The following is a 14,497-nucleotide window of genomic DNA, read 5'->3' on the forward strand; positions in this document are numbered from 1 at the left end:
AATTGTGTCCTGGAACATATATATTTTTCAGCTCAGGGATGATACGGCCCCTCTGTTCCTGCCCCCGTTGACCCACTGGCATTTCCAGTTCTCGTATGTGCCCCCCCTGAGCAGCAGTGGCTTAGTGGCTAAGAGCAGGTGCATTCTGATCTGGAGGAACTGAGTTTGATTCCCAGCTCTGCCGCTTGAGTTGTGGAGGCTTATCTGGGGAATTCAGGTTAGCCTGTGCACTCCCACACACGCCAGCTGGGTGACCTTGGGCTAGTCACAGCTTCTCGGAGCTCTCTCAGCCCCACCCACCTCACAGGGTGTTTGTTGTGAGGGGGGAAGGGCAAGGAGATTGTCAGCCCCTTTGAGTCTCCTACAGGATATAAATCCAAAAAAAACTCCTCCTACAGATTTACACAGATTTACACAGACAAAAATGGACGACTGTTTACTCCCAAGGAGCTGGCAATCAAAATGCAGAACATGGAAACACAGTTTGGGTGGGGGGAAGTCAGGGGAAGGAACACCATGTAGGTGTTTAAAACTTTGCTGCTGTTCAGAACAGGGAAAAAAGGGACAAACCAGTCTTTATGAACTGGTGGGCTTTTAAGGAAGGGTTGAGTGGGGATATATGTGTTCAAGGAGCGCCTGTATATCTGGGGAGGGGGGCTACAAGGGAGAAGGAGGAAGAGACCTTTGGGGGTTGAAGATGGCAGAACAGAATTCAGCAACTCTGGGGAGAAGCCGGCTGTTCTTGCCGACGCGGACATATGCATGGGTTGATGCTGCCTTCTAGGGGCGGCTGCGTGTCTTGCATGTTCATCCCTTGCCCAGTTTTCTCCTTCTGTGCCCCCCCCCCCTGGGGGGGGGGGGGGAAGGGGGGGGGGGGGGTGGGGGGGGGGGAGGGGGGGGGGGGGGGGGGGGGGGGGGGGGGGGGGTGATGGGGGGGGGGGGGGTGGGGGGGGGGGGGGGGTGGGGGGTGGGGGGGGTGGGGGGGGGGGGGGGTGGGGGGGGGGGGGGGTGGGGGGGGGGGGGGGGGGGGGGGGGGGGGGGTGGGGGGGGGGGGGGGTGGGGGGGGGGGGGGGTGGGGGGGGGGGGGGGTGGGGGGGGGGGGGGGTGGGGGGGGGGGGGGGTGGGGGGGGGGGGGGGTGGGGGGGGGGGGGGGTGGGGGGGGGGGGGGGTGGGGGGGGGGGGGGGTGGGGGGGGGGGGGGGTGGGGGGGGGGGGGGGTGGGGGGGGGGGGGGGTGGGGGGGGGGGGGGATGGGAATTGTAGTCCATAACATCTGGAGTGCCAAAGGTTCGCCACCACTGCCGTAGCGTATAGTTACCCACTCTTGCATGCAGAACCGTTCACCCCGCCTCAACTTTCCACCTTCTCTGCTGTAGCCCAACAGCCCCCCAGTGATTTGTCTTGTCATACCTTAGATGACTCCATCTGGTGCAAGACCACCAAGGCCATCCCAGAAGGAGACTCCCTGAACGCCTTCGTCATGGCCGAACCGATGGGCATCCCCAACCATGCTGTGAAAACTGAGCCCGGAGATCTCGCTGGCCCGGCGGTGCTGCCCTCTGAGATACAGCTCCTGCCCCAGCAAGCGGGGATGGCCGCCATACTGGCCACCGCGGTCGTCAACAGTACGTATGTTGTCTCCTTAGCAGGTCTGTGGAGGGAAGGTGTTGTGGTGTTCCGATCTCAGAAGCTGAGCAGGGTCAGAACTGGAACGGGAGACCACCAAGGAAGGCTCTGCAGGGGAAGGCTGTGACCAACCACTTCTCACTTCTCACTTGCCTTCAAGGCCCCCTTGGTGGGATCGCCCAGTCAATTGCAACTTGATAGCACTTACAAATGTATGTAGAAGGTCATCTCTGCATGGTGTTGTGGTTTTCAGAGCGGTGGACTCTAATCTGGAGAACCAGGTTCGATTCCCCACTCCTCCACATGAACGGCAGACTCTTATCTGATGAACTGGGCTTGTTTCCCCGCTCCTGCACATGAAGCCTGCTGGTCATGAAGCCTGCTGGTCATGAAGCCTGCTGGGTGACCTTGGCTAGTCACAGCTCTCTGAGAACTCTCTCAGTCCCACCTACCTCACAAGGTGTCTGTTGTAGAGAGAGGGAAGAAAAGGGGGTTGTCAGCCGCTTTGAGACTCCTTACAGGAAAGAAAAGCAGGATAAAAATGCAAACTCCTCTTCTTCGGAGCGGAAGCCGCTGTTCTTCTGCCTGCAGCACTTGGGTGGGAACAGAAAGAGAGAACAGGGGAGATACGGAAGGGGGAGTCACCTGGTCTCATTTCTTCTGGTGATGCGCAAGGACACATGCCATGTTCAGCAATGTAATGGGGGGGGCGCTGCCTGCACATGGCCCTTCTGTCACTGTAATAGGGTGTGGCCTAATATTCAAATCACAGAATTGGTCTGGAGGGCGTACCCAGTGGTGGGATCCAAAAAAATTATTTATTTATTTATTTTATTGAATTTAATATACCGCCCTATCCCCGGTGGTGGGATTCAAACTGTGGCGTAGCACCAATGGGGCTGGGCAGGGCACGACGGCGGCATTCCGGGTCGGGGCATTCCGGGGCGGGGCTGTGGCAAGGACGCAGCTGCTGCACCGGTCCTTGGGCGGAGGAAACGAATCCACGCAGTCGCAGGCTGCCACACACGCCTGTGCACCTCCTTCTAGACTTCTTCAAGTTCTGCGCGCTACTGCTGAGAGGAGGGGCGTAACTAAGGCGTAAAAATCACGTTGGCCAAAAATCTCACCCATTAGTCGTACTCCCTTCTTGGCACAGAAATAATTTAGTGATGACAACCTACTCTTAGGAAACTGTGGAGAACCTCGTTGGATCCCACCTCCATGAAGTGCCCTTTCTTACTACTACTTCAATTCTGTTTCCCCAAAAATAAGACATCCCCTGAGTATAAGACGTAGTAGAGGTTTTGCTGAAGTGCTAAATATAAAGCATCCCCCGAAAGTAAGACGTAGCAAAGTTTTTGTTTGGAAGCATGCCTGTCAACCAGAGCATGCAGCTGTGGAGCGGAAAAATAAGACATCCCCTGAAAATAAGACATAGCGCATCTTTGGGAGCAAAAATTAATATTTTATTTTCGGAGAAACACGGTAGTTCCTTCTCATTGCGCATGTCTGTTCCCTGTCCCACCTTTCCCTTCCCTCCAGAGGACGTCTTTCCTTGCAAAGACTGCGGCATTTGGTACCGGAGCGAACGGAACCTCCAAGCTCACCTGATGTACTACTGCGCCAGTCGCCAGAATGTCACGTCGCCGGCGGTGGATGAGAAACCCAAGGAAGCCTACCCCAACGAGCGCGTCTGCCCTTTCCCGCAGTGCAAGAAGAGCTGCCCCAGCGCCAGCTCTCTGGAGATACACATGCGCAGCCACAGTGGTACGAGGGAGCGGGAGGCCAGCCTGTCTTTGTCTCAGGATTTGTTCCATGTGTTGATTTAAAACATTTTTATGCCACCTTTCCACTCCCATCAGGGTCCACAAGGCAGTGAACATAAAACATTAAAACACTTGAGTAGTTAAATATTCTGGTTGAGGTGGGTTTTCCGGGCTGCGTGGCTGTGGTCTGATGAATCTTGTTCCTAAAGTTCCACCTGCATCTGTGGCTGGCATCTTCAGAGGTGTATCACAGAGGGAAGTCTGTTACACACTGTGTCCAGTGAGAAGGGAATGTTTTAGTGGGGTTTATATTCTTCTCTCTGGACACCGTGTGTAACAGACTTCCCTCTGTGATACACCTCTGAAGATGCCAGCCACAGATGCAGGTGGAACGTTAGGAACAAGATCCACCAGACCACGGCCACACAGCCCCGAAAGTCCACCACAACCAGTTGAATCCAACGGTGAAAGCCTTCGACAAGTTAAATATTCATTCCATTCATTCCATATTTGCATCACATAAACGTTAACACAAGATCTCAAAAATAAGGTTACATGGTTTAAAATCAGGTTATGAAACTCCAAATACATTATTATTATTATTATTTTTAAAAAGGAAAAACCATCACATGAGGCCTGGAATCGCTAAAAAATATGGAACGAATTATGCTAAGGAGTCCTATAGTTTAACGCCATGATGAAACTCTGTTTTGCTTGTGAGAAACTAGCTACCTCTTCACATATGGTTGGATCAGAAGTGTTTAATAAACAAGCTCGCTTTGCAATATCAGAAAGTATTTAATCTATAGATCAAAATGGGGTTTATGCAGTGGTGGGATCCAAAAATTTTAGTAACAGGTTCCCGTAGTGATGGGATTCAAACAGTGGCGTAACGCCAATGGGGCTGGGCGGGGCACGGCGGGGGCATAGCTGGGCACGACGGGGGCGGGGCATTCCTGGGCGGGGCTGTGGCAAGGACGCAGCCGCTGCACCAGTCCTTGGGCAAGAAACGAATGCACGCAGGCGCAGGCTGCCACGCACGCCGGTGCACCTCCTGCTAGACTGCTTCAAGTTCTGCACGCTACTGCTGAGAGGAGGGGCGTAACTAATGCAAAAATCACGTGGCAAAATCACCAATTAATAACCCCCTCTCGGCACACACAAATAATTAGTAACCTACTCTCGGGAACCGGTGAGAACCTGCTGGATCCCACCTCTGGGTTTATGTATTTCTCACGGATCACATCATAAAAAGGACAGAAAATGTGGATTACAGTCTCAACACCAGGTGGAACAAGAGCAGAATGATGTGATCCCTGCAGTGACCACAAGGGGGCCCTTCCAGGTTTGGGGGGTGGAGGAGGGCAGGAAGCCTAGTGGGTCGAGAGGGGTGGTTATGGGGCTGAGAAAGTGCCCGACCTCACCGGGGGCTCTTTGCGCTGGGCTTCTCTTTCAGGGGAGAGGCCTTTCGTCTGCCTGATCTGCCTCTCCGCCTTCACCACCAAAGCCAACTGCGAGCGCCACCTGAAGGTCCACACAGACATACTGAATGGTGAGCCTGTCCCGCGTCTGCCTTTGGGATCCAAGCAGGGTGTCTTGCGGGGTGGTGATCCATGTTAGAGCTGTCAGGGAGGCAAGAGCTTCCCGCAGTGTGGCTGACTGTCCTTAGGCAAGGGGTTCAGGAGTACCATTGAAGGCCCCCACCAGGAATCAGGCTTACCCCCTTGCTGGCGTGCTGGCGCCCCTCATGCTTGCTCTCCGTGCTTCTCAGCCTCGCTCTCCGTCTTGGAGACAGACCCATAATTCAGTGATGACTTTGCGTGTCCCAGATCACAGGGTATTTATTGGGGTATTTATTGTGAGCTCCCAAAGGCACCTGGTGGGCCACTGCGAGTAGCAGAGAGCTGGACTAGTTGGACTCTGGTCTGATCCAGCAGGCTAGTTCTTATGTTCTTATGGGGGTGGGGGAGGAGATTGTAAACCCCTTTGAGTCTCCTTATGGGAGTAAAAGGGGGGATATAAATCCAAACTCTTCTTGTTCTTCCTGTGCACCTCCAGAGAATAGGGTCGTGAGCGACTAAGAATCACCAGGGGTGCCTTGACAAAGGTTCTCCCTTCCCTCCACCCAGCCCGAGCCAAGCCTCATGTTAAAGATGACTTGCCCAGTTCTGTGGGACCCAGAGAAGGGCTACGGGGGCTGGGCTGTTGCACCTATGGCCCGGAGATGGCCTGGCCTGGGACCCTAAGAACATAAGAACTAGCCTGCTGGATCAGACCAGAGTCCATCTAGTGCAGCACTCGGCTACTCGCAGTGGCCCACCAGGTGCCTTTGGGAGCTCACATGCAGGATGTGAAACCAATGGCCTTCTGCTGCTGCTGCTCCTGAGCACCTGGTCTGCTAAGGCATTTGCAACCTCAGATCAAGGAGGATCAAGATTGGTAGACCCTCCTTTGGTCTGGCTCAGTTTGAGGCTGCTCCCGCTTCTCACCTGCTGTGCTCTGTCCCCTCTGTGCCCCCAGGAGTCTGTCACAGCTGCGGCTTCATCTCCACCACCCGAGACATCCTCTACAGCCACCTGGTCACCAATCATATGATTTGCCAGCCGGGCTCCAAGGGGGAGATTTATTCCCCCGGCTCCTCAGTTCCTGCCACGAAAACACTCACCCCAGGTAAGCCATGTGTTCCAGAGGTTGGTGGATGAGAGGTGTGGGGACCATATACCTCAGCCCTCTTTCAAGTAGTCCACCCCATGTTTCAGCCTGCGTTGGCCTTCTGTAGCTTATCCCAAGGCAGGCCTCAGAGCTGCCGTGGCTTTTAGGGGAAGCTGTCAGAACCCAGAAGGGAATAAGTTTCCATTCATTTATTTACAGTTAACAACCAGTAAAACAACAATTCATAGAAAGCCAAATTCCAAATTATTTATAAGCGAAGAGATTGGAAAGTTCAAATATAAAGTAAAACTTATTTTAACATTCCTCTATAGCAGTGGTGGCAAACCTATGGCACGGGTGCCAGAGGTGGCACTCAGAGCCCTCTCTGTGGGCACGTGCAAACAGAGCCCCCCCCCCTCCACATCTAGGCTGGGCTGGGCTCGATTATTAGCATTAAACCTAAGACCTAGTTTTGGGGAAGCAGTGTAGGTTACCCTGTTAAGCGCTGTTAAACCCCACTGATTTTCATGCGAAGAACTAAAGCACGATCCTTTACCTGGGAGTAAGCTTGGTCGCTGGCAACGGGGCTTGCTTCTGAGTAAACCCTCCTAGTGACGTGATTCACCCGTTGGAAGAGTTGCACGGTTGCTTCAAAGCAAAGCCACCGACTACCATCAAGCTTACTCCCAAGTAACCCACACCTTGGAGCCAACTATTTTTTCTAAACTAAAACCTCAGTATTCAGATTAAATTGCCGTGTTGGCACTTTGCGATAAATAAGCGGGGTTTGGGTTGCAGTTGGGGCACTCGGTCTCCTAAAGGTTCGCCATCACTGCTCTATAGGAATTAAGGGTCTCCTGTCCACCTCGCCTGTATTTGTTTACTAAAACACCAGACCCGGCTACATCACTGGAAACTCTTTTGTCCTTCCCCAACAGCAAATAGTTCAGTTTCCATTTATTGTTTGTTGTGGGTTTTCCGGGCTGTGTGGCCGTGTTCTGGTAGATCTTTTTCCTAACGTTTCTCTGAAGAGCAAGATCTACCAGATCACGGCCGCACAGCCCGGAAAGCCCACCAGAACCAGTTGAATTCTGGCCGTGAAAGCCTTCGACAATCCATTTATTGTCTTTTCCAGCCCATTCGGTCAAAACAGACCCCAGGAAGATGACTTACTCAAACTGGGCCTTCTGTAACTCCCTTCCTCTCCTTGCAGGTCTGGGCACCCTGAGTCCCTCTCCCACTCTGAAGTGCACCTTCTGCGGCTACGCGGCCGACAGCTTGCCCGGCCTCCAACAGCATGTGGTTTTGCACAGCGCCACGCCCATGGTTCTGCCCAACTCAGAGCCCAACCAGCCAGAGACCCCCATCAAGGCAGTTCTGGCCCCCCCTGCTGAGAAAGCGGAGGACGGCTCCCCTCGACAAGAAGGAAGCCCCTCAGCCTCGTCGATTGAGATGGTGCGAGTCAAGGAGGAACCTGTGGATGACGAGGAAACCCCCAAACAGATCTCTCCCGCAGGCTCGACTTCTGCCCCTGAGCCAGAACCGGACACCACCTCTCAGACATCTTCTCCACACAGCCTGGCCTCTGTGAAGGTGAAGTCTGAGATGGCCAGCCCCACGCCGGGGTCCAGCCCGGTGCCCAGTGAGCAGGGGTCAGGCACGTCCGGGGGCACCATATTTCTGCCGCAATACGTGTTCGGCCACGAGGCAGCGGTGGTCCCTCAAGCGTCGGAGATCTTGGCAAAGATGTCTGAACTGGTGCACAGCCGGCTGAAGCAAGGCCAGACTGGGGTGCCCCCCACCCTCTTCCCTGGCACCCCGGTGCCCAAGGGTGCCACCTGCTTCGAGTGCGAGATCACCTTCAACAACATCAACAACTACTACGTCCACAAGCGGTTGTATTGCTCCAGCCGCCGCGGGGCAGAGGAGAGCCCCCCTGGCCCCCGCAAGCTGAAAGCTACTCTGTCGGCTACCCCGAAAGGGCCCCCCATGCCTGCGGTGCTCCTGTCCACCCAAGCTGCTGGAGAGGCTCAGGCGATGCAGGAGGGAGAAATGGGGAGATGCAGCCCCCCACTCGTCCCAGAGATCAAGCAGGAGATCAAGGTGGAGGAGGGGGGGACGAAGGCGAGCCCCTCCCCGGAGACTGACGGCACCGGCCGGACGACCGAGGACAGCCAGAGCCCCGGGGGCAGCTCCGTGGAAGAGCCGGACGACGACCCGAGTCGGACCGTGTGCGAAGCCTGCAACATCCGCTTCAGCCGGCACGAGACTTACATGGTGCACAAGCGCTATTACTGCGCCTCCCGCCACGACCCTCCTCTGCGCCGCAGCAGCGCCAGCAAAGTGCGTCAGCCTTCCTGCCCGCAGCGCCGGGATCCGCTTTCGTGACCTCGGGTATAGCGACGCTTAAGCTGTAATGCCAGGATCCACGGGGCCGCCGGCCAGCTCGGCAGCGCCTCGGACGCCCCACGCCCTGAGGCTCCCGCCGTGGTGCCGGCCCTCATTTCCATAGTCAAAACGACCCCCTCCCCCAGTTCGAGCCCCGATGCGGAGGGGCCCATTGACCTCAGCAAGAAGCCCCGCCTGCACAGCGGGGAGGGGCTGCCGGCCTCCCTCCTCCCCCTGGCGGACTACCACGAGTGCACTGCCTGCCGCATCAGCTTCCACACCCTGGATAGTTACCTGGCGCACAAGAAGTACTACTGCCCGGCCACACCGTTGCAACCCAGCACGTTAGAGCAGCTGCAAAAGATCAAGGGGGCCGTCCCGCCCCTCCTGAAACCTCGAGGCAGCCCGGACCGACTGAGCGAGGAACACGAAGGGGTGCCGGTCAAAGTCGAGAAGGCGCTGGCCTCGTTGAGCCCCGTGGCCCCGCCGGCCCCCTACCCCGGCATGGAGTCGCTTCAGCAGCGCTACCTGGATGCCAAAGCCTTGCAACTCCACGCTGCTAAGGTGCCCCTGGCCGTGTGCCCCTACTGCCCGCTGAACGGGGCGATTAAAGGGGACCTGGAGGAGCACTTCCGCAACGCCCACGGCCTCTTCGTTGCCAAAACGGTGCCTGGTGCCACGTTGATAGAAGCCGCCGCGCGGACGCTGGCCGAGAGCAGCTTGCTCTCCCCACTTCCCACCACGACCACCACCTCCCCGCCACGGCCCCTCCCTCGGCTGCGAAAGGACAGCTCCAATGGCAAAGAGGCTCCCGTCCCTTCAGTGTCCAACGGGAGTCCGCGGCCCACCATCTCCCCCCAGCCCCTTCTCCCCGTCTCCCCTTCCGCCCCCCCGACCGTGTCTCCTCTACCGGAGGCGTCCCCTCCTGCCCCTCCTAAGTGTACGGACAAAAGCGTGCAGACCCCACCCGGCAAAGGGCTCCCCGCCCCCATCGCCAACGGCAACCACAGGTACTGTCGCCTGTGCAATATCAAATTCAGCAGCCTGTCGACTTTCATCGCCCATAAGAAGTATTACTGCTCTTCACACGCGGCCGAACACGTCAAATAGCACTTTGGTTGCTCCTGGCTCTGCCAGCGTGGAAGCCCAGCTCCCCAGAGCAACCGGTCAAGACGGACCCCTCCGCAGTTGGGGGTCAAAAAATGCAGAAGGACCGGCTTGCACTCGGAGTACCTGAGGGGAGGGGGGGGTCTGCTGGTGGCGCTGGAGAAGGACAGCCGAGGGGCCACGGAGCTGGGGACTGTCCCTCAGGGTCAGAGGGAGGCAGTGAAGTGTTCCTCTCCAAGCAAGGCTCCCATCTGACTGGGGGGTACAGTGGCAAAGACACACACACCCCTGAAGACCAACTCCCATGGAGGGCTCTTCTGCCCCCTTTTCCACCTGGGGAGTGTTGCGGGGGGGGGAGCCGTCTCTGCTTCAGCTCAGCTTAGGGTGGGGCCTGACCTCTCCTGGCTTGACCTTCTTGACCTGGAACCCTTGAGAGCCAGCGTGGTGTAGTGGTTAAGAGCAAGTGCACTCTGATCTGGAGAACCAGGTTTGATTCCCCGCTCTGCCACTTGAGCTGTGGAGGCTGATCTGGTGAACCAGATCAGCTTGTGCACTCCAACACACGCCAGCTGGGTGACCCTGGGTGAGTCACAGTTCTTCGGAGCTCTCTCAACCCCACCTACCTGTTTGTTGTGGGGAGGAGGGGAAGGGAAAGGAGATTGTCAACCCCTTTGAGTCTCCTGACATGAGAGAAAGGGGGGATGTAAATCCAACTCTTCTTCTTCTGCGCTGGGTGCTCGAGAGCCGGTGTGTTCTAGCCAGCCCAGCGCTGTGCAGCCAGAAGCCAGGGCAAACAGACCGGGTGCTGCAGCTGAACGCGAGCCCCCCTCCCTCTTCTTTTTGCTAGCCCCCCTCCCAAAATGGCCCCCTTTCCTGCTTTCTGTTTTCCCCTCTTCCTGCCTTCACCGAAAGAGCCTCCCTTTTGGAAACAGCTCGGCTTGTGCTTGTAGCGAGAAAGCAGCACCCTGGCGCTTGCACGAGACTTTGTCGTGGTGGAGACAACACAGTCACAGGCCCCTGAAGGCGGGGGTGGGGGGGCAGCGGGCGGAGGACAGGTGTTCTAATAAATAACATAAGCAGGTTGGGCCAAAAGCTGCCTTCAGACCGTTGTGTGGAGAGGCGTAAGACCCAAATAATGCAACGTGGCACAGTTTTTGTCTGCTTCCTCGGACCTACGCACTTAGCGGAGCTCTGTGTGACCCTCAGACTTGGGGTTCAGCCACACGTGCCCACTCCCACTCGAAGAAGGGTTTCTCGTGGGCATCAGCCCATTTCCCTCTTAGAGTGCCATCATGAAAGCTTGGCTGGGTTCCAGGGCCCAGGCCCGGGCTCTGGAGGTCGGCTTGGTACCTCTTTGTGGGGTAGGTGGCCTTTTACTTTTATTTTTCTCCTTTTCCCCTTTGGCCTGGTGGTCACTTCCTGCAGAGCCAGGTGGTGGCTGCCTGGGGTATGCATTCTGGCCCTCCCCTTTCCCAATTGTTGTCCGGTGGGTTGATGTAGAATTGATGTGGACTGGAACAGAAATTCAAACAAGAGAGCACTGAAGAGGAGGACGGATTCTCCCCTCGGGAACTGTGTGTATAAGTTATTGAGCATAAAATAAATGCCTTGCACGGAAATCTCCCAGAGCCTCTGGTCCTGCCTTTCGCGTAAAATTATTCGGGGATTTAGGACTGGGAAGCTGTAAGTCCTTTTCTTACTGGTAGCATTTTGGCAGCGATTGTGTGAATTCAGCCGTGCTGGCCAGTCACCAGCACGTCCGCGTGCCCCTCCTGGATCAGGTCCAGGGCCCACCTGGTTCAACACCCTGCTCGAGTCAGATTAGATGTCTCAGGAAAAACCCACTAGCAGGACCCACTGACAACAGCCCTGCAGTGCTTTGATATGCGGCATCCACAGCATCTGGTCAGGGGTCAGGAAACCAGATGTCCCCATTCAGCTGTCTCGGAGTTAGCAGCCAACAATTGACTTTATAAACCAGTGATGGCAAACCTTTTCGAGACCGGCGAAAGCCTGTGGCACCAACCCCAAAACCCACATTTATCTGCAGAAAAGTGCCAACAACGGCGAATTTAACCTGAATTACTGAGGTTTTGAATTTAGGAAAAAACAGTTGGTTGAACCGGAGGCACGCATTACACCTGGGAGTAAAGTTTGGTGATAGTCAGCGGCTTTTGCTTTGAAGCAAACCATGCATAAAAATGCTTCAGAACAGGATTGGAATCAACGACCCTAATTCCAGAGGGTTTACTCAGAAGCGAAGCTTCCCTGCATTGATGACAAACTCCTGTGTCGCTGCATGGCCCACAGAGAGGGCTCTGAGTGCCACCTCTGGCACCCGTGCCATAGGTTAGCCACCACTGTTATAAACGTATCCAATCTCCTTTTAATCCCATCTGAGCCGCCACCACGTTGAGTGGCAAGGAGTATCACAAGTCAGGTACCGGTTGTGTGAAGTGCAACTTCCTTTTGCCTGTCTTAAATCTACTGCCAACCAGTTGCAGAGGCTGATCCCAAGTTCTTGTCTTATGGGACGGGGAGGGAGTAGTCAGTGAGCGGTTAATTGTATTTAATTGTATGGCTCTTCATGGGATATTCAAGGGTCTTGACAAGAATTAGCATGAAGGTGTCATGGTGGTGGGATTGACTCTCTTATCTGGAGAACCGTGTTTGATTCCCCACTCCTCCACCTGAGTGGCGGAAGCTTATCTGGTGAACCCGAGGTGTTTCCGCACTCCTACATTCCTGCTGGGTGACCTTGGGCTAGTCACAGTTCTCTCAGAACTCTTTACACGGACATTCAACATCTGGAACTGAGCTTCATGTATGTCCGTGTAAATATGTTAGAGTGGAGGCAGGAAGATTTAGGGGAACAGGAGTGGTGGATTCCAAGGGGAGGAATATGTAGGCCAGGGATCTGCAACTTGCGGTTCTCCAGATGTCAATGGACTACGAATCCCATCTGTCAGTCAGAAACCAGATGTCCCATTCAGTTGCCCCTGATGGGATTTGTAGTCCATGAACATCTGAAGAACCACAGGTTGCAGACCCCTGATGCAGGCAGAGGTGCCGTTAGTGTAGGATTGCTCCAGAAAACAACAATACAACACCCCAAACCCAGAAAGGGAACGTGCTGCTGAGAGCCAGGTATTCAGCGTCCTTTGCAACGTTGGCAGTATATAGGTAAAAGATTGCTGGATATAAATACAAGAAGCAATACTAGTGGAATGGGACTCATTCCAAGGAATCACTCGGGCTGCTGTGTGCGCCGACTCTGTCCCAGATTGGATGCTTTCCAAGGCAATTATTAACATTGCATTCTGCCTATTGGCGGCATTCCATCCCAAAGCGAGCACAAGGGTTAGAGTTTCTTGCTACTTATTGCTTGTAGTTTGCAGTGTTGGCCACTGGGTGGTGCCAAAGCACCGCTGCTGGAGTCAAACCATCTCAGCTGGCCTTCTCACTGGCCAGGTGGGGATGAATGTTCTGCATTAACTCTTCACGAAGACAGGACTGAGCTCCAGAAAGTGTCACTGGAGCCATAACTCAGTCCCAGAACTTGTACTGTGCAAAACCGGAGCATCAGAAGTAAGAATAAAAGCACACTGGGCATGTGCAGAGTGCTTTTGTATCTTAAGAACATAAGAAAGAGCCTGCTGGATCAGACCAGAGTCCATCTAGTCCAGCACTCTGCTACTCGCAGTGGCCCACCAGGTGCCTTTGGGAGCTCACATGCAGGATGGGAAAGCAATGGCCTTCTGCTGCTGCTGCTGCTCCCGAGCACCTGGTCTGCTAAGGCATTTGCAATCTCAGATCAAAGAGGATCAAGATTGGTAGCCAGAGATCGACTTCTCCTCCATAAATCTGTCCAAGCCCTTTTTAAAGCTATCCAGGTTAGTGGCCATCACCACTTCCTGTGGCAGCATATTCCAAACACCAATCACACGTTGCGTGAAGAACTGTTTCCTTTTATTAGTCCTAATTCTTCCCCCCAGCATTTTCAATGGATGCCCCCTGGTTCTAGTATTGTGAGAAAGAGAGAAAAATTTCTCTCTGTCCACATTTTCTACCCCATGCATAATTTTATAGACTTCAATCATATCCCCCCTCAGCCGTCTCCTCTCCAAACTAAAGAGTCCCAAACGCTGCAGCCTCTCCTCATAAGGAAGGTGCTCCAGTCCCTCAATCATCCTCATTGCCCTTCTCTGCACTTTTTCTATCTCTTCAGTATCGTTTTTGAGATGTGGAAACCAGAACTGAACACAGTACTCCAAGTGCGGTCGCACCACGGCTTTATATAAGGGCATGACAATCTTTGCATCTTGACGAGAAAGGGCTCCCATTCTCCAGCAGGCTTCTGCTGTAGGCTTTGCCCTAGAATGGATTTCCTGTTTCTGCTCTGAGGCAACTGGTAGACCTGGACCTCCCTTGCAAGACCTCAGGCAACCCTGTGCTGGTTTGAAGATGGAGGAAGGCCCTGGTTCCTTCTGTGGGGTGGTTCGGTGGGGCTACCTTCGTGCCGTCTTTCCCATCCTTCTTGCTTCACTGTCCCCTTTTCTTACCCCCGCCAGAATCAAGCTGGAGTTACCTTGGAGTTAAACTGCACAGAAGAAATACTGGGGAATCCTGCTGAGTGTTTTAAGGCTGTGGCTCGTGCCTCAAAATGGCTGCTAATGTTTGTGGGCTGAGGGAGAATGTCTGACCAAAGTGCAAATTGTATTGCTCCTGGTTCCAAGTACTGCCCTGAAGTCTCCATCAGAGCCCCTGTGACGGACAGGTGTGTGGTTGCCAAGGCAACTGTAGAGCTGTTTTCCTGGGTGAAGGGAATTGAGAAGGAGCTGGCTTAGCTCGGGGGTTGCCGCACCGGGCAGTTTGAGCCCCCTGGGCTAACCCACTTCTGTCTCACTGTCCCGCCAAGGAGCTTAGGAGGCACACGGGATCCTCCAGTCTCTCCGTGTGA

At 54.8% G+C, this 14,497-nt stretch overlaps 1 protein-coding gene across 1 annotated transcript in view; it reads left to right on the forward strand.

The window, feature by feature from the left end:
* The window catches only part of ZFPM1 (zinc finger protein, FOG family member 1), a 111,976-nt gene extending 101,888 nt beyond the window's left edge, over positions 1 to 10,088 (forward strand). The window contains 5 exon segments of the mRNA XM_048516262.1: positions 1,414 to 1,623; positions 3,167 to 3,391; positions 4,898 to 4,942; positions 5,911 to 6,060; positions 7,256 to 10,088. Of these exon segments, the coding sequence (XP_048372219.1) occupies positions 1,414 to 1,623; positions 3,167 to 3,391; positions 4,898 to 4,942; positions 5,911 to 6,060; positions 7,256 to 9,540 (2,915 nt within the window). The 3' untranslated portion in view covers positions 9,541 to 10,088.
* Positions 10,089 to 14,497: the final 4,409 nt, after the last annotated feature.

Source organism: Sphaerodactylus townsendi, linkage group LG14 (assembly GCF_021028975.2).
Source record: "Sphaerodactylus townsendi isolate TG3544 linkage group LG14, MPM_Stown_v2.3, whole genome shotgun sequence".
NCBI classification, from domain to species: domain Eukaryota; kingdom Metazoa; phylum Chordata; class Lepidosauria; order Squamata; family Sphaerodactylidae; genus Sphaerodactylus; species Sphaerodactylus townsendi.